The sequence below is a fragment of the Vulpes lagopus genome, chromosome 11 (assembly GCF_018345385.1).
Source record: "Vulpes lagopus strain Blue_001 chromosome 11, ASM1834538v1, whole genome shotgun sequence".
Classification (NCBI taxonomy): Eukaryota; Metazoa; Chordata; class Mammalia; order Carnivora; family Canidae; genus Vulpes; species Vulpes lagopus.
This window is the reverse complement of record NC_054834.1, coordinates 56,661,695-56,685,327: the sequence shown is the minus strand read 5'-3', so window position 1 is coordinate 56,685,327 and position 23,633 is coordinate 56,661,695. Positions and strand designations below refer to the sequence as shown.

General features: G+C 44.5%; 1 protein-coding gene across 1 annotated transcript in view; it reads right to left on the bottom strand.

Annotated features, from left to right (window-relative positions):
• Positions 1-23,633, bottom strand: part of PAMR1 (peptidase domain containing associated with muscle regeneration 1) — a 72,565-nt gene that overhangs the window by 34,383 nt on the left and 14,549 nt on the right. Inside the window, exons 2-3 of the mRNA XM_041723046.1 lie at positions 18,272-18,448; positions 12,988-13,116 (exon numbers count right to left, since the gene is read on the bottom strand). Of these exons, the coding sequence (XP_041578980.1) occupies positions 12,988-13,116; positions 18,272-18,448 (306 nt within the window). The remainder of the gene's footprint in view (positions 1-12,987; positions 13,117-18,271; positions 18,449-23,633) is intronic.

Sequence of the window (23,633 nt, the reverse complement as noted above, 5' to 3'; positions counted from 1 at the left end):
AGAGGGTAGAAGGTCTCAAAGCCTTTGAGCTCACCCACATCCCTGAGAACAGAACAAGGAAGGAAATTACTTTCTCAAGCACCTGGCAATGTGCTAGGCAATTTGCATAGGTTAATTCACTTAATCCACCCCACAGCTTGAAAAGGGAAGTACTATCATTCCAGTTTTCCAGCTGGGAAAATGTATAACAAGAGGGTTAAAGAAAAGTTTGGCCACTTAGAGCAGAGGTTCAAACCTGTGTCTGAAGGTGGAGTCCAAGCCTCTGCAAGACTGCCGTATGCCAACCTGCTGACTCCACCCCAAAAGGCTTTGAAAGTAGACACTGTTGTCTTCTTCTGAGCCTAAATCTGCATCCTTTACCCCACAAATAGGACCCTAAAGCAACTCTTTCCTGACCCTTTTCCATCCAGTTAGAAAATTTATGTGTTAATTTGTTCTATATGCAATTATGTAATAAATGTTTCCCTAACACATGACACCAGCAAGGGAACATGATTCTAACCATTTGGACTCGATCACTGGTCTTCTTTCTTTCTTTTTTTTTTTCCTAGTCCCTAACTCTTTTTTTTTTTCCCCAAACAAATTTCTTTTGAAAGCCACCAATTAAAAAAAAAAAACACGTATCCAAGAAGTTCTCCTGCGTGGGGTGCAGGGATCCAAAGCCCTCTACCCTCACTATCACCTTCATTTCCCCGAGTTACCTCCAAAGAATCACTAAGAAAACCACTGGACTAAGTTATCGTTAAATTACATCATGTTTCCTAGTATTAAGATAAGCACAGGTGTGTAAGATGCATCCTAGCTTTACAAAATGGTCTGGGAAAAATGCCTTGAGTTGGTTTTAGAGAAAAAAATTTATCTGGGTCATATAAATAAATGATACTTTCTACTAGAGTTGTCAAACTATAATCCATGGGCTGAATGTGGCTCACTGCTTGTTTTTGTACATAAAGTTTTACTAGAACAGAGCCATGCCCATTTTTAATGCATTTTATATGATTGTTCTCCAGTTATAATAGCAGAGTTGAATGGTTCTGACAGGAGGCAGCAAGGCCCACAAAAATGAAAATATTTACTATCCGCTCCTTCACAGAAAAAGTTCACCTAACCCTGCTCTCTACAGAAATCCAGTTTGGCCTCATAAAGTCTAGATATGCAGTTACAATCAATAACCCCCAAAAGTATAAATTCTCACTGCTTAAAAAAGAAAAATGTGGGGATCCCTGGGGGGCTCAGTGGTTTAACGCCTGCCCTCAGCCCAGGGTGTGATCCTGGAGACCCGGGATCGAGTCCCACATCGGGCTCCCTGTGTGGAGCCTGCTTCTCCCTCTGCCTGTGTCTCTGCCTCTCTCTCTCTCTATGTGTGTGTCTCTCATGAATAAATAAATAAAATCTTAAAAAAAAAAAAAGGAAAGGAAAATGTTAATATTAGTGGATACTGCTCCCTAGCAAGATGAAGGTGAGGATCTTTCCACAGGGTTAGGAAAAGAGCTCAAACTCCACTTTTGACAAGCTGTGAGGTCTGAGGCTTGTTACTTTGGTGGAAAGTACTGCTCAGCTGGTTGTACAAGTCCTGTCTTCATTTGGATTTCTATTGCTGCTGTCCTGGTCCGCCAGTGGGAAGCGTCATCCACCACTTTCCACTGGGGGTTCTTGTCTTGCCCAGCCTCCACCCTCTCTCCCTCTCCAATCATTCCCCTCATATTTGATTCTCCACACAGCAGCCAAAGCCACCTCTTAAATAAATAAATTAGATCACATTACTCTCTGGATTCAACCCTCCAAAGGTTTCCCTCTAGGCAAACACCTTCCTATGACGTTCATGGCCCTGCCTCACTGAGGCCCAGACCCACCATCTGCCCAGGTGGATGAGTCTCCAGCCTCCTCCCACTGTCCCAGCCACACCGGCCTCCTTTCTGTTCCCAACCCTGGGCCTTGCCCTTGCTGTTCCCTTAGCCTGGAAGAATGGGGCCCCATATCTCCTTTCTTTGGGAATTAAGTTCAACTGGCCCTTCTTCAAAGAGGCCTCCCTTGACCACACAGCTACAGCAGACCGTCATGTCTCTATAGTAACTGTCCTCACCTTATTTTTCTTTTCTTCATAGCACATATCACTAATTGAAATTAGCTAGCTTATCTGCTTACTCATTTTAGTGGAGCTGGGACGGCCCTCTTCTAGCTTGTCCACCTAGAATGGAACCTGGCATGGAACAGGTGCTGAATAAATAGTGGTTGAATGAATGAATGACAATATTATCACAGGCTAGGCACTGGCTGAAAGACTTCCAAGCATCCTCTCATTTAACGCCCATGAGAAACCTATGAGAACGACATTCATCTCCCCATTTCCCAGAGGTGAAACCTTAATAAGGATGTAAAGAAGTGGGGTGACTTCCCCAAGGCCAGATGGCCGGGAGGGCAAAAGACTGTAAGTGACTCTTTTAAACGGTAAAGCACAGGTTAAGAACGAAGAGACTTCCAAGCCCCACTGCTCTTGGTTTGAGACTCGGTGTTATCTTCACTGGCTGTGTGACTTTGGGCAAGTTTCTTCCTCTTTCAGAACCGCAGGAAACCTGAGTCAAATAGAATAAAGCTGGCACGTACTTCATATGATTTTGTGAGGCTGGAATCAGATTATGGGCAGAAGGCCCTTAGCAGAGACGCCAGGAAATGTTAACGGTTGCTCCTTGGTGGCAGAGCAGGGATTTGAACTTGGATCTGTCTGGTACCAGTGCTGGGTCCTAGCTGGTACATTCAATTGTCCTGAGGGCCTCCTGCCCCTGTCCCACACCGTGCTGAAGCAGCAGGATCCTTTCACTCCCCAAAAGATACACTGGATCTCCGCGCCCCCCTCCCCAACCCCATTTTCTGAAGTGCACGTTCCTTCCTCCTGCACACCTCACATGCCATCGCCCCCATCCACCCATCTGCTTGCTACGGAAGTGATCTTTGGGTGTGAAAGACAAAAAAAGAAGTCTTCCTGCACAGCCTCCACCCTTTGGGGACTGGCAGCTTCCCAGGCTGCAAGGTGTTAAATCCCAGCTCCCGCAGTAAATCTCCTGCAGGGACCCCAAGTTGGAACCAGCAGGAAATGCTGCTAGTCCGCTTCCCTGCTGGGGATGGAAGCTGGGAAACTGGGCCTCTCCTCAGGTCCGAGGTGGGGGTGGGGGTGGCCGAGGCCCACCCCAGTCAGGTCTCCTCGGCAGGACCATTCAGGCCTTAGCCAGACCCAGGATCTCATGGGGCCTCTGGAGAGGTCAGGGCCACCATCCCCACCCAGGCACAGGCCCCCTGCCATGTGAGATGCTAGACCACTTGCTCCTGCAGGCCCGGGGCTGTCCTTCAGGAGTATCCAGGATTCCAAAGCACATGCCACATCTCAGTCCTTGATGAGGTTTTCCTCCTCATTCTTGGGGGGAAGGGACACATTGGCCCCAAGATGGTGGACAAGTTCCAACCAGCAAGACACAGAGGCCGCTTCTCAGAAATGTGCTTGGGAGAAGGGTATGAGGCACTGAGAATGGGAGGAAGGAGCCCTAGTCCCCTCCCACATCAAGGGGCTCCTTCAGCTCCCTTTCCACTCTTGCCTCTCCTTGGGGAGCTGGAGGGTCTGGGTGCAGGGCAGACTAAGTGCACCTCTCTGTCTAGGGCAGAACAGTGAACACAGCTGAGTGTCCCCGCCAAGGAAGTGCTGGTGGCCAACCAAGCAGGTGGTCCTGAGTCTGAAAGACCAGAGCAGGCAATGGGCCCAGAAACGTGCTCAGATTCCCTGACAATGTCTTGCTGCGGGGGAAGTGGGGCATGTGCGTATGTGTGTAGGGGTGTTTGCCAGCGAAGCCAGACTGTCCCCCCCACTGGGCTCTGAAATCCTGGACTCATCTCCAACCTCCCGCCCCAACCCTTCTCTGTTGCTACAAGCCAAAATAAGACAGACACCTAGATAGACCCTGCTTCTGCAGAGGCGAAGGGAAATCTCCATTAGTTTCTAAACTGGCAAGAGAGCTGGAGGGTTCCCAACAAAAATGAGCACCCCAGCATTCAGACAAAAGTCTCGCTATCTCCAGCATGGGGGGTGGGGGTGGGGAAGGAGGAGCAAGAGACAGACATAACAAGCTTCAGAGACATCATTGGGGCTTTTTTTTTTTTTAATCTTTCCTCTTGGGAGTGGTAGGCGGAAGGACTAAAGAAAACAAGCATTCAGACATAGACATTGCATTTCCTCTCCACCCTCAAACCCCAACTTCAGAGATGACTCGGAGGCAGGACTCACAATGATTGAGGCGCAGTCCAGGAAGCCAGGCTGGGTCCACACTGCTGCTCAGCTTTCTACTAGCTGTGTGACCCCAGACAAGTTCTCCAGATTCTCTAGACTCAGGCTTCCTCACTGGAAATGAGAGTAACACTAGCACCTTCCACCATGTTGTTGTTTTCTTATTTGTTGTAAGCATTAAATGAAATATTTATTTAAAGCACCTAGCACAGTACTGGACACATAAAATGCTCAATAAATGGCAACAAATAGTGTTATTTCTCTTGAGTCTTGTCTAGACCCGAGGCGCTATTTTGGCACAAGACTCACAGGGGCCGTCCCAGGTTCTGACCCCTGCGCCAGGGCCCCGAAGGGCCTCCTTACAGCACTGGCTACATCACTCAACCCATCAGACACAGGCCCCAGACACTGATGGCAGAACAAAGGCCTGGGTGAGGACATGGGGATGACCCACATACCAGGCCAGGAGCTGGAAGGGAGCTCACACTTCCCACATGATTTGGTTCTTTCTACCACGACCTGCTAGGCCCCCAGACAGGGACTTGGAGTGAAGACTTGAAGCGCCTCCCACATCACGAGATGATTTGGGAGACAGAATGAGAGACTGGGCTCTGGGGCCTGGCTTCTGACCTGGCACCTTCCCTCTGCTACTTACAAGCTGCATGACAGCAAAGAAGTCACTTAACTCTTCTGTGCCTCAGTGTCCTCACCTATAAAATGGCTCTGATGAGGATCAGTGACTTAGTAAGTGAAGGTACTTAGAACAAGGTGTGGTTCATAAGGAGGGCTAAGAGATGGTCTTTATCAGAGGCTAGGTCGGAACCCGGAGCAGTCAGATATCCAGGAATAACTCCAGAGCTCACCCTATGATTTGGCCTATCATCCCAACTAATTTGATACTTTATAGTGATGGTTTATTTAATGGTTTGCCTCCCCCATGACGGTTCTGTGAGAGCAGGGACCTTGGCTGCCTTGTTCACACCTTTACGTGCACGGAGCAGGTGTTCAGTTAACTGTTAACTGAATGACTATGCCAGATAGAATCAAATGTCTCTCTGCCCAATCAAACCATTTTTGAAGCCCCTCCTCTTCGTCTCAAGGGGTCTGTCCACTCAGTTAAAACAATTGACCGGTGAGAACAGCACCTACCGCCCTACTGCAAAAAGTCTGTCCTCCTCAAAATCATCAGAATCTTCACAAAAACATCAGAGAGATAACTGAGCCAATCCGACTCAAAAGAGAGGGTCTGGGCTTGGGTAGCTCAGAGAATTTTGATTTCTGCATAAAGAAGGATTTCAGTCCTTTTTCTCTGTGCTTCAATTTGGTTGATTTCTATAAACTCTATGTATAAGTACCCTGATCCTTTCTGCCATTGTGACCAGTAGGCTGTTAATCCCCTCCAATGAATATTTTAAGATTTCAGATAGTACAGTTTTCAGTTCTAGAATTTCCATTTGGTTCTTTTTAACACTTTCCAAATCTATCCTGAAATTTCTCTTCCTCTGTTATACCGTTTTCCTGTAGAACCTTTAGTTTATTTATTTTAAAGTTATTTTATTTTATTTTTTAAGTAAGCTCTATGCCCAATGTGGAGCTCAAACTCATGACCCTAAGATAAAGGGTCACTTGCTCTACCAACTGAGCCAGCCAGGCACCCCTATTTTAAAGTTTTTTTTTAATTCCTTGTCTGAAAACTCCAATATTTGATTAGGCACTGTCTACCTCTTTTGATTGATTTTTTTTTCCTCTTGACTAGACTTGTTATAGGAAAGTCTATATATTCTCTTGTTTCTTCACAACAGAAAAATATATTCTCTTGTTTCTTCACAACAGAAAAATATATTTTTTTCTTTTGATTGGTAACACCCTTTCCTCTATTAGGCAGGGAGGATGAGGACTGATCATTTAGATCCAGTCAGAAATTACACTAATATGAAGCAGGACCGAAGCTGATTCTTCTAGAGAGGTCTTGAAACTCAAGCACCAGAAACCTCACAAAATGCATCTTTCATTTTCAACATTCTCTGCAATCTCCACCTATCTTCTTACACTTCCGTAATTGTAAGCCTGGGGAACTATGAACTTTTGAGGCTTTGAAATCACCAAGTTTTTGAAGCTGCAAAACTCCCAATATCTCAAGATCTTCTGCTTTCTAGTCTTGCCCTAGCCTCTGCATGCTCAGCACAACTTCATTTAAGAGAATATATGGGAGAGAGGGATGCCTTTGCTCTGGGGTCTCTCTCTTTTTTTTTTAATTGGAGTTCAATTTGCCAACATAAAGCATAATACCCAGTGCTCATTCTGGGGTCTCTTTTAGATGTAAGTTCAGCCAGGGCACCCACAGTTTCATCCTAAATCTGGTTAATCCCGCCTCCTTCCCTGGCTGGCCCCGCCTCCTCCCTGGATGGCCCCGCCTCCTTCTCCAGCAGGCCCCGCCCTTCACCTGCCCTGCCGTCAGCCTCAGAGCAGGTGCCACCTGCTTACACAGGAAGGATTTACTCTTCTGGAGTTTAGTTTCTTTTAGCTTTTGTGTTCATAGATACTTGCTGGTTTAAAGGAAACAATTTTCGTTGGTTTATCAAGTGATTTCTTCCTATTTGAGCAGAAAGGAGGGTCTTTTTCATGTTCTACACCTTAGCCAGAAACTGAGCAATGGTTGGATGAGATCTTTGACAACATAAAATCTTCTGCAAAGGTTCGGACATGAATTTCCTGCAGTCAGAGCTTCAACTATATAAAGTATTTTATATATACGTATGTGTATATATATGCGTATGTGTGTGTGTGTGTCCACATATATATAGTATGTATATATCTGATGTATATAATTTTCATATAATTTTATATGAAATGTAAAGTGTTATTTACCATTACAATTCTTTTCTGGGAAGATTACCTCCTCATGTCCAATATATATTTTCTTGTCCCTAGGGAATTCTACTTTATTATTTTTCCTCTCTGGCCTCACATTGATTTTCTTCTCAAACAAGAAAAAGAAAAAGAAAAAGCTCACTTCATGGCTTTGGTTTAGTAGTAATAAAAATAGCAGTCACCATTTATGGAGCATTTACTATGAACCAGGTTCCTTATTAAAGGATTTACAGTCAGTACTTCATTTAATCCTCACAAAAATCCGTAAAGGACCACTCTTATTATCTCATCTTGTACTTGCGGGAACTGAGACTTACAAAGATTGAATAACTTTGCCCAAAGTCACAGAGGGAATAAGAGGTTCAAATCCAGATCCTACTGGTTCCAAACCCAGTGGTTAACCATCACATAATACAGTCCCCAGTTTGGATCCAAATGAGCATTGTTCCTTTCCTAGAAGGAAACAGGCACCTAAGTCTACAACAAAATGAGCCAGTTTTCAGTGACTCCTCCCAGATGATTCTATGGTTCCCTAGGAAAACAGCTCCATATATCAGTAACACACAGCTTTGTGGGCCTTTCTCTCTTTAAAATTTGCTCTTGATCATTTCCCATTATGGTTCAAGGACCGGCCTACACAAATCATCCTCCTCTCTCATATACTAGCCCCACATTTTTAGGCATGGCTCATGGTCAGTCCCTTTGCTCTATCTAAAATATGGCTAAGAAGATAAAATGTACTAAGGGTCTATTATGTCTCCCCATAAATCCTCTTCTCTGGGTTGACTTGCTAACCTTCCATTCCCTAGATTCTCCATAGCCTGAAAGTCTGAGTCATTACAATGTGAGCCAGAAGTGTGGTATCTTGGGTAGCTCTTAGACCCTCTCATTGCTCATCTCATTTGGTGCTGAAACACTCAGCCCAAAGGCCATGATGAATAAGCCCCACTCTGAAGCTCAATGGAGTGGTTCCATTTAAGAAGCCAACTTTCCAGTTTATGAAGCTTTGGGAGGAAACCTTGGTTTTGACTCTAAATATCAGTGCTTCTCATAGCCAGCAACCAGATCATAATTCCCAAAAACCATTCCCACAAAAGGAACCAGAATTCATAGAGAAATGGCTGGTTCTAGGACTTGGACGTAAACAATCAAGGTGAACTTGAGACATTTGGGGCTGGGGGGTGGGAAGCAGAAGGAAAGAAAGGAATTACCTAAAGAATGATGCTGTGGAGCTGGCTTAAAGGGCCTTCACTGGCTAATTCTGGGACAATTTGAGCATCAGAAAGAAAAATAATGGTAACATTACAAAACGTAGGAAAAACCTTTTAATTCATGAGTTCATAGTGCCGTAAGAGAGAGAGAAAGTCAGATGTAAGAAAATGATGATTGGTGGATCCGGGTGAAAGGCATATAAATGTACTATTCTTTCAACTCTTTGTACACATAAAATTTTTCAAAATAAAAGGTTGGGAGTAAGACGAAAGAATCAGCTCCTTTCCATAGCCTGGATATTCCGAGCTTACTAAACCGATCTTTCCTGGGCAGGAGGACACGAATAAAATCCTCTCCTGGGCTCCATGACCTCAGGCCCTTCTGCTCTTATCTTGGTTAATATAAAATGTCAATGGTTATAAATGAATCAATCATATAATGGGTTCTAAGACTATCAAAAGTTCAGTTAATACTAATTATCAGAAATATTGTAAAGGAGGGACTCCTGGGTGGCTCAGTGGTTGAGCGTCTGCCTTCGGTTCATGGGATCAAGGATCGAGTTCCACATCGGGTTCCCTGTGGGAAGCCTGCTTCTCCCTCTGCCTGTGTCTCTGCCCCCCTCTCTCTCTCTCTCTCTCTCTCTCTGTGTGTGTCTCTCATGAATAAATAGTCAAAAAAAAAAAAGAAATATTGTAAAGGACAGTGAATAAACAAAGGTGTTATAATATCTGCTCAGTACTGAATGCTCTATAACTAAATAGAAACTAGTCTGATCCTCTCTGGCATTTGCTTGTCACTTGTCCTTCCTGGGTCCTCTATGGCACTCTAGTAAAAATGCCAGGGCTCTACAGAAGGTGGGGACTCTGCAGGAAGCCCTCCTTCAGGATTCAACAGCCTGAAAGGATCACTTGGGTGCCATCTACTGGGTAAATGCTTGCACTGCCCCAGCCAGGAACAGGCTACCAAGTGCTGGGCTCCCTCTTAATAGAGGCAGGGAGCATAGTGCCCAGCCCCAGGCAAGCATTCAGCAAACAGTAAAATGAATTATTTCTTCCTTTGACTTCCCCTCACATGTATTAATTAACTATTAATTAATTGTATGAGGTGGCAGTGATAAGAACCTAGTATCACATTATCGTTGTCTTCTTATGGTCAAGCCCTGTGTCCATGGATGGATTGAAACTCACTGAGAGCTCATTGTTCTCCCTAGTGACCGACCCATAAGAAATGCTCCATAAATGCTTATGGCTTGATCAAATAACACACAGTGTGTGCAGAGGAGCTTTCAGAACAAGCATTATGAAACCGAACAAGCGTAACTGAACCAACACAGAAGGAGATAGGGATCTGACCATTTTTCTGTTTGTTTCATAGCATTGACTACATTCCAATTTTTTTTTTTTTGTCTCTCCTCTCTAAATTGCAAGCTCCAGAACTGCAGGAACTACGTCCTTCTTGCCCATCACTGTCCGTCCAGCACCTAGGAGCATCCGTTCAAGGAATATGTTTTGAATGGATGGGTAGAGTAATGAATGATGCTCTATGCCCTCTTTCCTAGGGATGATGACCAGTCGCCCTGAGCCAGTTTTGCTATCCTCAAGAAAGCCTTGATTCTCCACATGGACACCATCACTATCCAACCAGCCAGCCTCTGTATACAGCCAACTTTTACACTGAGGCCAAACCCAAGACTCAACCAGTAGGTCTTATTGGGAAAGGCACATGTACAGGACTCCTCTGAGCTCCCATTACCCTTCTGTCTTGTTACTACCTGCTTTAGCACTCTCCTATATGCAAATATTCTTCCCTTTCTCTGCCCTTTCCCCTAAACAAACTCCTACACACAGAGCAATCAGAGTACTGTTGGGATATTTGTACCCCCTCCTCCTTGGGATGGTGCATACTTCCCTACTTGACTGATCTGGGGCTTGGCCATGTGACTTCTTTTGGAAAGTTCATGGATATGATGTGAGCAGAGGCCTTAAATGTGCCTGGCTGTTCGGCTTGGCCTCTAGTGCTTTTGCACCCCACCCTGAGAAGAATATGTCCCAAGTAGCTGCTGCTCCTTTGGGCTAAGCTCTGAATTGAGACAGCAACCCAGACCAACTCAGTTGAAATCGGATGAACCCCAGGCAACCCACAGACCATGATAAAGGAAAATAAACACTTGTCCTTCTGAGATGGTTTGTTACAAAGAAGAAAAATGACTAATAAAGATGAATACATTATCACAAGTCCTGAAAGCTTCCACTTGGAAATTCTGTTTTCTGATCACAATACCCCTCCTATCTACATGATCCACTACTTTATTATCACTATGCCTGCTTTTCCATCTCACAGACACTGCCAATCCTATCCTTTCTTCAGGCTCTTCTGGTTTCCTGACCTTCCCAATTGAGACAATCATGCCTTAGCCAACTCTTGGATCCACCAAATGACTGGTTTTATCCACCTCTGCTCCCATGCTGCTAGAAGACCTTGTCCAACTGTCCAGATGGCATCACCTATACAGGAAGTCCAGCTTCCATGGGGTCCTTAGTCCTGCTTGGACAAGCTTTAATTTATCATGAGCTGGTGCCTTTCCTTACCCCTCCTGTGGCTGTCTCAAACCTTTGGCACTCTCCAGCTGCAGCCATATGTCCACTCTGCCCTCAGCAGAGATTTCACTTCCCAGCTTTCAGTGAAAACAGAGCTGTGGGAGGGGGCTTGTCAATGGAGGTGGGATGGTACTGTGGTTAAGGACAAGGGGTCTAGAATCACATAGACTGAGGCACCTTTCTGTCTTACCCACAGATGAGCATAGCTCAACCATCACCTCCCGTCTGAAATCTCTCCCACGCCTGACTCCCCAGGATTAGACGTTCTACCTTCTCTGAGCACTTAGCTATACCTTAGTTCACAGCTTTTCCTTGGCTTCCAGTGCGCTTGGAATAAACCTAAACTCTTTACTTTCTCTGCCTCAAAGGTCATGCATGAGCCGATGAAAGCAGATGGCTCCACCCCATCACCCCATCACATATCACTTCTCCATTCCCTTACACATAAAAAGAACAACCTCCCATATCCAAAAGGGAGAAAACCCCAAAGTTATCTCCCATACTGCAAAGGTCAATGTGAAATCTAAAACTGTGCATTGTATCTCTAATTACGTCTTTCTTAAACTTTTACTGAAAGTAGTTTTATTTCTGGACCACCCACCAGCTTGGCAATTAAGGAGCATATAGAATAATAATGACATATTTATTGCATTCAATATTTAATATTTAATATTTAATATGCAATATTTAATATGCAAATATTTCTCAAAGTATTTTTGAACTTCTGCTATATGCCAGACAAAGCATTAAGTGCTTCACACATTATCTCACCGAATTCTTCACACAACCTTATGAGATAGCTTTACTCCCACTGTAAAGAAAAGGAAACAAAGCTTAGCCAGGTTGAATGACTCGGCCAAGACCACAATACCAGTAACCAGCAAAATTATTAAACCCAGGTCTGCGTCATTCCAGGGCTTGTACTCTTGATCATTATGCTACACCGTCTTCCGGGAACAGTTGCCAAAGGAAGACCTGGATTAAATCCCACAGATAAACTACCTAGAAGATCACCTACCAACAACCAAATTAAGTTTTCTAGAACCCATCTAAAAATGACATTGAAGTTCTAGATGTGCGATCAAGACCAGCACTTTTAAAAATTATCTGTATCTTATACGATAATTTAACTCCCAGGTTCATCCGAAAATACCAATACACCCCTTCCAGATAGAGCTGGGGTCCTCAGCGGCAGACCACACAGCTCATCCTTCACCTGAGACTCTCAAAACTCGTGACATTTTGCTACAGGTTGGATCAGGCAAAGAATACCAATAGCACTCTGTCCTCCCTCTCTGCAAACTGGGAATATCATCATAAGAGGAAAATTGCTCAGCCTGTCAGCCCATCCTTCTGATTCAAATAGGGAGCACGTAACATAGGCCCAACAAAATAACAGTTTGTACATTGCTCCAGATCCAGACTCTCAGAGGGATATTCACCGTCAGGGCACTGCAGAGCGGAGCTTTAAACTGAGACGTTAGATTTCCACTCCATTTTCAAAGGATTACTAAAACTCAGAGGGGATCCCTAATAAAGATTAAGTAATTCTTAGAGATGAAGGAGAACCCAGAAAGAATCCCTTTCCTGGGATAAGTGGCATGCTGACGATTTGATGTGGGATCCAGGAATTTAACTCAGGAACCAAGAAATTTACCAATAGAAATTCACATTTAAAACCCACTACAGAACTTAGCATAGCTAAAGCCTTATTCACTGGTTGTTGACCCCTGCTCACACGCAACTGCTTCTGGAATGGACACGAGGCATTCTGGGTGCAGAAAGTCTTGGCTTCATTTAGGAGAAAAGAGAAGATTTAAGAGCAGATATAAACCTCCCGACGCCAATTCCAAACAGATGTCCACGATCCACACCCAGCAGATGGAAACAGTCTTTGTTTTCTTATGGTCTTACCTAGAAAGCCCTCTGGCCAAAGCTTTCCAGCACTCAGATCCCAACCAGATAAACCTTAGTCTGCTGCAAGCTGAGTGTTCAAAGCAGCATGCACCGAGGGGCAGCCGCCTCGGGGTTACTCACGCATGCAGTCTCCTCCGTACCAGCCCGCCCGGCACTCTGCGCAGTAGACCCCCTTCACGTAGAAGTCGTCCAGGGTGCCTCCCCATGAGCCGTTCCGGCAGGTCTTGCAGTTTTCAAAGATGGTACAACCTGAAACATGTCCCAGCAGAAAAGCGTTCGATTATGCACCTGCAGGTTCTGATGGGCGGCATGTGAGAGGAACAGGACCTGCTCAGGGCCTCGCCTCCACCGAGGGCCTCGCGCTGAGAAAGGAGCCAGAGCCCTTGGGGAAAAAATCTCATTCCTGGGAAAATGCCAGAGTCAGCCGAATTTGCAGCAAGGAATCTAGGAAGGTGCTCTGAACCATATTCCCAGGCAGTGGTTGATGCTCCACGTGCTTATCATGGAATATTTAGAAAACTCAGACAAGCAAAGAGAATTAAATTAAAAACACCGAAAGGTCCATCACCAGGGAACAACTCCCGGTAACACGCCATCTCTGTGTATAGAGAAAAACACATTAAAAAAAAATTTGGCTTATGTTATATTCTGTACCTTCTGTTTTTGTGACTTATTTCAGTTCACAGTAGATAGTAAGTATCTATCTGTCTCGAATATGACATATTTTCCATGTCATATATTTCTATAGCCAAAGTATGCCCATGGAAACAATATTAATGCCTAATAATGGGCCCATCCTGGAAGGTGCCAGGCTGCTCCCACCAGCAGGCCACACCAGAGAGGGTTGAGCAGCTCCCCAGGTAAGGGTCATTTTTATAACATGATCTCTTGAGGGGCGGGGGATAGTGATGGGAGACAGAGATAACCCAATCCCATTTATCACAGCGGAGAGCTAAGATCTGGCTCTGCCATCGTCCAGCTGTGTTTCCTTCCTCTGTGCTCCAATGTCATCATCTGTAAAACAAGGGTTAAAAAATGTACCTGCCTCTTAGGGTTGTTTTAAAAATTAAATTAACACATATAAAGGGCCTGGCACATAGTATGGATACCCCAAATATGAACTGTGAGTCTTATTCTGCATTCCCACACCTCCAATTGGCTTATCCCTACCATTGCCTATATCCTGCTCAATTTTAACTGCCTATTATCTGTTTTCCTCTAATAGACTGAAGTCAGGAACTGCATCTTGTTCAACAATATATCCCCAGCACTTACTATAATATCTGTAACATAGCAAGTGTTCAGGAAATACTATTTGAGTGAATAAACAAATGGACATAGGGATGGATGGATGAACTGCTAATCCAGGCTTCTCAACCGTTCGAGATAACCAGCTCTTCCTGGAGCTGATAGCACACATCCTTGATTTTGGCTGAAATTAGGTTTTCCTCAGCCTGTAACGTATACACACAGTGTATGTATGTGTGGTTTCTGTAGGACAGAGGCTCGGCGTCCTCTCTTTGCACACCACCCTAAAGTGGCTCCCCTGTTCCAGTGCTTCCTCCCACCACAGAAGAGCTGCTAATATGATTCATCAAATTCCAGTAGATCATGGATGGGTCCCAGTGGCGTCACTGTGCTTTCCAAAGGCCATCTTCACCCATTTGCCGCTTTTCCCTCTTTGGTTCCCTATCAGCTGTGCCACTAGGGGGCAAACGGACTCAGAGTCTGCTCCCAGGGACCCTGCCAACTCTCCCTCGCAGCATGGTAACTTCAAGGCCTTTAGGTACAAGCCACAAAAACCAGCCAGGTGATGAAGATGAATAAGGCTATCATGAAAAGACACTAAGGAGCTCATAGCACAGCCATAAAACCCAGAGGACTGAGTTCAGAGCTACATAGCCTAGAACCACATGAAAATACACAGCAGACTTGGTCCAGAGAGGGCCTCAGTACTGCTGGACACTACTGGACGTCACTACTGGCATCCCCACCACCATGCTCCTGGATGTTGATCTGCCTGCAACCACTGGTCATCTACCATGATGAGAGAAATAATAGAAATTTTAAAACCAGGCCAAGATTCCATTTCTCACCTTTGAGATTGGCAAAATTCTACAATGATTTGTGTTGCAAGGCTTTGGGAAAACAGCGCCCTCATACCCGGCTGCTGTGAATGCCAAGTGCAAGAGGGACAATGCAAAGGTTGGCAACATGACTTACACACCTCTCTTTGACTCAGCAATCTCTCTTCCAGGGACCTACCCCAAAGAACACTGCAAAAATACTAAATGATGTATGCCTAAGGCTATTCACTGTAGTATTATTTATAAGAGCAAAAGGCTGGAAACAACCCAAATACTCATAAACTATAGCAATCCACACAATGCAGTTATATGCAACTGTAAAAATAAATGAAAAAAGATGGCTTTACACTGTCAGTGAGTGATCTCCAGCAGATACTGGTAGGAGAAAAAAGCAAGATAGTTAGCAGTGTTTATTGCAGGCTATCTTTTGTACAAGAAGGGGGGAAGATATATAAATGTGTATACAAACATACATTTGCTTATATTGTCAAATACAGAAAATAGAAATAATAAACCTGTCTATATATCAGGTAGGTGGTATAACACCACAGACAAACGAACAATATCAGTTGGCTTTAAAACATAGAATTTTGACTATACATATTTAGTAGGATATATTCTAAGGTCAATAAAAACCATAGTCATCAGTGGTCTTGTGATTATTAATAGCAAACAAAAACAGTGCTATTGTTATTCTGTAAGCTATTATTCTGTAAGCAATAAGTAATCGGGTTAATATTATTAGGAAATAAGCTTTCTACCATGACAGAAAGGACATACAAATATAAAATCAACAAGGTTAATTAAACAACCATGGAATATTACATTTGAACTTGAGTATCAGCATAAACTCTTTTTTTTTCTTTTTTTAAAAAAATACCAATTTCCTAGCCCCATCCACTTTAAATAAATAAATAATAGCCTAGTAAAACGATGACAGTTCAGTAACAAGGAACACGTGAGGAGCTCAGCATGTGGCTTCAGACCAGACTTCCTTGGAGAAATGTCTCTGATCACAGATCTAGGGCAGAAAATACACAAGAAGAGCCTGAAACATCTTGTCATGTAAGAAGTGAAGGAAGTTTCCAAACACTAGTGTGGTCTTATCAGAAGAACACAGGACACAGGGGGGTCCCCAGTGCCCTAAGAGATGGGGACACATGTATTAAAATGAATCGTGATTGCAATGGATTAAAACACATAAATTAAAGTACCTAAGTTCATAATCACACACACACCCCTCTTTGATCATCAACAGGGACTGCCAAGGTATTAACTCACTATTTTGAAAATTAGAAAAAGAAAAAAAAGCTTTTATGTTGCCTTCCCTTTCTGAGTAACCAGCTCTTCACTCCTTAGATCCAGAGATCATTCCCAGCATCACTCAAGAGGGTGATATTGGGCACCTCCTGGGTGACGTAACAAGATGTCAGGTGCATTGAGGCAGGTGTTAACTACTGTCTGTACAATGCAATAAGAAGCACAAAACACCATCTATGAAATTCTCTTATTGTATCATAAAACCAAAGCCCCACCCCGTCACCCCAACAGTGACCACTAGGCTTTCAAAAATACTGAAAATCGTTCAAAGACTTCAATACCACTGCCAAGGACCCCTAGTTGGGAGATCCTGGTTTAGCTCTCAAAATGTCCTTAGAAAATTTGGAGGCATTACTCAACTATTTCACCTGCGAAGCACACTCACCATCAGGGAATTGGGGCAGCGGGTTTCTTTTCTAAATCAAATGTACAAAGGATACACTGAGGTCATTCCAATTTTAAAATTCAGCATTGCTGTCTTCTAAGAAGGAAGATGGTCTAAAAGTATCATTTGTTTACTCCAGCCCCTTTTTCTTTCCACTTCTATAGCTTCCTAGAAAAGGAAGTTCCTGGCAGCTCTGTGCATCATCCTGTGTGTTTATAAAAGGAGGGGAACAGCAGAAATGAAATTCCCCAAATATGCTTTCAACATCCTTTTGGTCTCCCGCCTAAGGAAAGCGTGCGGGAACTCCCTATGTCCTCCTTTTGATCTGGCCTGAAAAGGAAAAGGTTAAGACTCCCCTGGGAAAAGTCAGACATGCAAGGTAGCAGATAGGAGAGCACCGAGAAAAATTGTTCAAGGACTTGCTAATCACACTGGGATCATCTTCAGTCTGGGGGCTCAGTGTCCACACGGGCCTCCGGGCAGATGGGCACTTCAGTGAACAGGACAATCACCGTCCCTTGATGGTGGGGATGGAAGGCAAGCGAATGCAGGCTGTGGCCAGACTCAGATGCTCTCCTACTACTGGGACCACCCCGTAAAGGTCCAACTCAGCCAGAGCATCTTCCTCGACTTCAGCTCTGCCCTTCCCTTCCCTTCCCCAGGTGCGGCCAATCCCAAGTTGTGGTCAGTTTTACTCTCTTGCATATCTTTGGAATCCCTCCACCTCTCCCCACCCACAGGGCTTCTACATTCATCAAGGTCCCTGTCCCCTCCTCCAATACTTTCTCCATACTGCCGCCAAAGAGAAAATAGCTTTCATGTCTTTACTGAAAGATCTCTGATGTTGCTAAAGTATCTTCAGGATTTAGCCTGAAGTCATCGCACGGCTTGCAAAGCCTTCCAGGGTCTGACCCCTGTCCTCTCCCTCTCAATTCTCTCTAATAATCTTTTCTCTGTCTCTTTGTTTACCACTCTCCATGTTTCTCATCACACACACACACCCCTTCTTAAGCCAGACCAAAGAACTTGCAATTCCCAAAACCCCATGGTTTGTCTCCCCACAGGGCCTTGGCACATGTTCTCCTCTGTGGCTTGACCTCTCTGCCAAATCTCATCCACCCTGTTCAGTTCGCTGCCTCCATCTCCGGCACACACACCACCTCCTCCAATTGAGTCTCCACTGCCCCCATCACCGTCCACGCTGCCACGGTACCTTGTGCTTCTCTATTGCAGCACTCAGCACACCGTACTGCAGCTACCTGTTTCCTTTTCCATCTCCCCTGCCAGGCTGCAAGCTCTGTGAATGCAGGAATGTGTCCTTTTTTTTTTTTTTTTTTTTTTTAAATCACTGTATTTTCAGTATCTGACATGGCCTATAAGAGCTGCTGAGTCTTTTGTTAAATAGGTGAATGAGGGGATGAATTCGCAGCTTTATTAGGTTAGTGGCAAAAAGGGCCCTAGGTCTTCCCCTTCCTTTGCCTGAAGTTATTAGGACAAGGAGAATTATGCCCCTTTTAATATCATGGCATCATCACAGCCTCTGTTATGTGCCTGCCCCTTCCCGACCTCGGAAAACATGAAGGCAGCCCAAGCCCACCCCCTGCACACTCACCTGGGTGAATGAGGCAGGAGTCACACTCATTCTCCTCATTCCTGCAGCACGGGATGGTGTAACCCACCACTTCCTTCTTTCCAGGGCAGACACATTCAATCTGATCGTATTCACAGCACTCCCGGCACATGATATTCCACTCGGCCCCAGGACAGGCTTCATTAATGACCGTGTACTCTGGAATGGGAACCAGCAGCTGAGGACAGGGCTTCTGGAAGGAAGACCCGTAAGGACTCCACTGCTACATAGCAACGTTGCCCTACGAATGTGTCACCCCACCTGAATGATAGAGGAGGCCGTGTAACTCTTCCTAGGCTGGTGTCAACAAAGCAGGGTGGCCCAACATAAAGGGTGTTCGAAACCATCCACTAAAGCACAGATGAAACTCTGGTAAAGCTATTACTCAGTTTTTGTTTTTAAATTGAAAAAAAAAAAAAAAAGAACTCGTGTTTTATCCATATATAACCTAACTGAATCTATACATAAATAATTAATTTTAATTTTTTTTTTTTTTTTATTTATGATAGTCACAGAGAGAGAGAGAGAGGCAGAGACACAGGCGGAGGAAGAAGCAGGCTCCATGCACTGGGAGCCTGATGTGGGATTCGATCCCGGGTCTCCAGGATTGCGCCCTGGGCCAAAGGCAGGCGCCAAACCACTGCGCCACCCAGGGATCCCCTACATAAATAATTTATAAACAAGCATACATTTCTTGAGTGTCTATGCTCATTTCTATTTTTGCTGGGGTCTATCAGGCGGCTGCTTACAGCTCCATAGGTTGTGCACTGCACAACTCCAGGAAGAATCGTTCAGCTGAACAACCGTACGGCACAGCCCAGGCACTTGGGCCATCAGAAACAGTTTGGAGGGATCCCTGGGTGGCGCAGCGGTTTGGCGCCTGCCTTTGGCCCAGGGCGCAATCTTGGAGACCCGGGATCGAATCCCACGTCGGGCTCCTGGTGCATGGAGCCTGCTTCTCCCTCTGCCTGTGTCTTTGCCTCTCTCTCTCTCTGTGTGACTATCATAAAAAAAAAAAAAAAAAAGAAAAGAAACAGTTTGGAGACCACCCTCTAGACTAGGCCATTCAAGTTCAAGGCTAATTGCCATACAGAGACCATGTCATTTCCTCCAAACTTGGCTCCTCGATTTTGCAGCATGCCATTTTTGTCGTATCTTCAAAGCTAAAACCAACCGAAAAGACAAAAAGTATCTTAATTAGTATGTTTGGGAGAATTTCAGTGCTTTACCAGGGTGAACTCATTGGCAGAACTTCATTCAGTCCCCAAATACAACTGAACGTTCTTTCCCATGAGGAAAAAAAAAAAAAGTATTCCTTTCTGGGTAGGACTTCTGTCTTTCTTTCTTTTTAAAAACATACCTTAAGTAAATGAAAAAGAAAAACCATCTGGTAAAAATCTATAAGAGGAATCAGTCGGAGGCTGCCCAGAGGAATCCAACCCAAGAAACAGACTGAGCTTTGATTTTTCTCTTTCTTCCCCACTCTCCATGTCTAAAAGTTTTGCACAAAGACGATGATTGAAGAAGAAATAGGTCAGGTATTTGAGGGAGAAAGTGAATCTGGCTCCTCTGTGAAGCCTTCCCTTGAAACCCTGGGCAGGGATCCCCCAACATGCTTTGCAGGCCCACATAAGCCCACGCTAGCATCTGTGGTGGCGTCTAACCTCTCCAATTTCACAGTTTAGCTATTTTCCTCCCCTAAATTTGGAAGCCTGACACTGAGTTAATCATCCTTAATCTGCCAGGTAGAACCATCTAGAGAAACTACCATCATCTCCCATCAGTCTCCAGTCACAAGAACATTCTAGCATCCTAGAAAGGAACCACTTCCACAATAAGTTCCTTAAGTGGAATAAATTTACCTCTATGAAAAATGCTCTTAATTCTTTTCCCACAAACTTTGGCAGACCAGCAAAGATCCTCACACTGGCATTTGGGGATGATGGGGAGAGATTACTATGATAGTGTCACTACTAAAGTTTTGTTTCCCCCACGACTCACGGGCCCCTCTAGGACAGATACCAGGACCGACTTAGCTGAGCTTCCCAGGTGGCAGCTGGATGACGTGAATCACTTCTAAAATGTATAAGAGAACTTCCTGATCAAAAGTGAGAGAGAGCCAGGAAAAACACAAGGGTAAATTTTCATCTTATTTGGCAGTCAATCCTTAGAAATGACACTCACACATGAAAATCAGATAAATTGGACAATTAAAAAATGTTGTGCAGCAAAGGACATTGTCAAGGAAGTGAGACAGCCTACAAAATGGAAGAAAAGTTTTGCAAATTAAATATTTGATAAGGGTTTAATTTCAAAAATACATAAAGAACTCCTACAACTCAACCACGAAAGGACAAACCACCCCAGTTTTTAAGCAGGCAAGTAGCACGAATAGACATTTCTCCAAAGAAGATGAACAAATGGCCAATAAGCTCATAAGAAGATGGTTGACCTCATACATCATTGGGGAAATGCAAACAAAAACCATGAAGAGATACACATCACAATACGAGGATGGCTATAAAAAGAGGAAAATAACAAGAGTTGACAAAGACGTAGAGCAACTGGAACCCTCATGTATTGCTGGTGGGAATGGAAAGTGGTGCGGGTGCCATGGAAACCAGTGCAGCGTGTCCCTCAAAGGTATACATAGGGACGCCTGGGTGGCTCCGTCTGTTAACACCCAGCTCTGGGTTTCAACTCAAGTCATCATCTCAGGGTGAGATCAAGGCCCGCTTTGGGCTCCACACAGCAGGGAGTATCCTTGAGGATTCTCTCTCTCCCTCTCCCTTGTCCCTTCTACCCCTGGCAAGTAGGCACATGTGTGCGCGTGCACACACACTCTCTCTCTCTCTCATTTAAATAAATAAATAAATAAATAAATAAATAAATAAATAAATAAATAAATAAAAAATCTTTACTCCCTAAACAGAAAGCAAACATAGAAATATCATACGTCCCAGGAATTCCACTCCTACATTTATACCCCCCAAAATAAAAAACTGGGACTCAAACAGATCCTTGTAGGCCAATGTTCGCTGCAGCATTATTCCTAACAGCCAAAAGGTGGAAAAGAACCCAAGTGTCCGTGAAGAGATGAGTAAGTAAACAAAATGTAGCCCACAATACAATGTCACTCCGAGCGCGGAGTATTACTCAGCCATGACAAGGAAGGAGATGCCGCTGCACACTGTGGTATGGACGAGCCATGAAAACATGCCAAGTGCTATGCTAAGTGAAAGAAGCCAGTGACCAAAGGACAAAGATTGTCTTGAAAAAGTTTTGGAAATAGAGGTAACACTTCCCAACACTGGGAATGTAATTAATGCCACTGAGCTGTATATTTTAAACGGTTAATATGGCAAATCTCATGTTACATAGGTTTTGCCACCATTTTTTAACATGAAGAAAACAAAATGCTTAGAGGCTCAGCATGGGAGTCAGACAGACCTGGGTTTGGAATGTCACTTCCGCTACATACGGAGGGTAAGACCTTGGCAGAGTTACTTTACTCACTTGGCCTCAGTTTACCATCCAGTAAAATGAGTACACGTTCTCCAACTCAGAGGCCCCCTTAAAGTACTAAATCAGATCATGCATATGAGGAGCTTAGCACCATGCCCAGTATGTACTGAGCATCCAATAACTAACGAGCAGCTTCAAAAGGAAAAGAGCATGGAACACCCACATTTCTCAAGGATCTTATTTTTTTAAATGCACAGCATATCAGTTTCTTACTTAAAATGTTCCTGTTGTGGGGCACCTGGGTGGCTCAGTGGTTGAGCGTCTGCCTTCAGCTCAGGGTGTGATCCTGGGGTCCTGGGATCAAGTCCCACATCAGGCTCCCTGCAGGAGCCTGCTTCCCCCTCTGCCTCTCTGTGTCTCTCATGAATAAATAAATAAAATCTTAAAAACAAACAAACAAAACCACCAAGCTCTTGCCCACCTCAGGGCCTTCACATTTGCTTTTTCCACTGCCTCTGTTTCAACCTTTACCCCTTACTGTAAATGACACCTGCTCAGAGAGGTCCTCACTGACTTTCTCACCCAAAGTACCTACCTCCACCCACCCCTCCATGGTACTCTCTACCACAGCAACCCAGTTTTCCCCTTGCATAGCCCTACTCACTTTATACTCCTTTTCCATATTTCCATTTACTTGCTTATTGTCTGTGTCCCTTTCTGGACCATAAGCTAGTAGGAACCAAATCTAACTGTTCACGGCTGTAGGGAAGGGTCCGGGACACAACAGGCGCTCCATAAATGTTTGTTGAATGAATCCACCTTAATGCTAGAGCTAGCTTCTCTTCAACAGTCAAATATTTCCATCCAGTAGGTCCAGCTTGGAGCTATAAGCCAAGGGAGCTGGCTTCACCCCATAATTGGCTAATATCAGAGCCGGGGCACTTTCCATCTGTAGAGAAGTACCTGGAACTATGGGTCCAGGTTGCCTGCCTTGGGTCCAAATCCTATGTCTCCGGCCTGCATCTTGTCCAGCTCTGTGTGTTCTCTATTCCCAAAAGAACAAAGAATCCTGTGGTGTGTGGCTCATGTCTTATCCCCTCCCTCTGTTGACCTTAGGTCAAGCACTACATCATTCTAGGTTTTCTAAGAATGTATAAACATTAAACTCCTGGGAGGGCAATGAGAGGGTAAAAGTAATTCGCAACTTTTATAAGACTTTAAAATTAAATGTAGAAGGCCAAGTAAGGTCTGCTCTACTCCAACAGATAGTGAAGCCTATTTCCCCCTAAGCAGCAGGTGTGTTTACCTGTGGCCCAGCCATGGAATATTCTGGGCTTCCTTTTTACCCAGGAATTAATTCCCTAAAATGCTTTCATTGGCATTTCTTTTAGCTTCAGTGAGCAAGTTCATCTCTGTCCTCCCAAGGCCATTATATTAGCTTTATAGGTAAAGTCCGGGGCATTGTATCATCTTAGCCAAGAGGAATCATCCCTGGAAGCCTGTTCTGTCTTCCAGTTGAGCCAACTGGCTCCTTTTCAAGGATTCTGTGCGTGGCATGCAGAATAATGGCCCTCCCAAAGACACACACATCCTAACCCCCCAAACTATGAAAATGTTGCCTTACATGGCAAAAGGGATTTCAGAGATGTAACCAATTTAAGGATCTTCCCATCTTGAGATGGGAAAAGCTACACTGGGTCATCCAGGTGGGCCCAATGTCATTGCAAGGACCCTCATAAGAGGGAGATAGGACCCTCAGAGTCAGAAAAGGAGATGCGACAGCACAAGTAGAGACTGGACTGATGCGCTCTGAAGATGGAGGAAGGGACCACGAGCCAAGGAACGCAGGCAGCCTCTAGAAGCCGGACAAGGCAAGGAA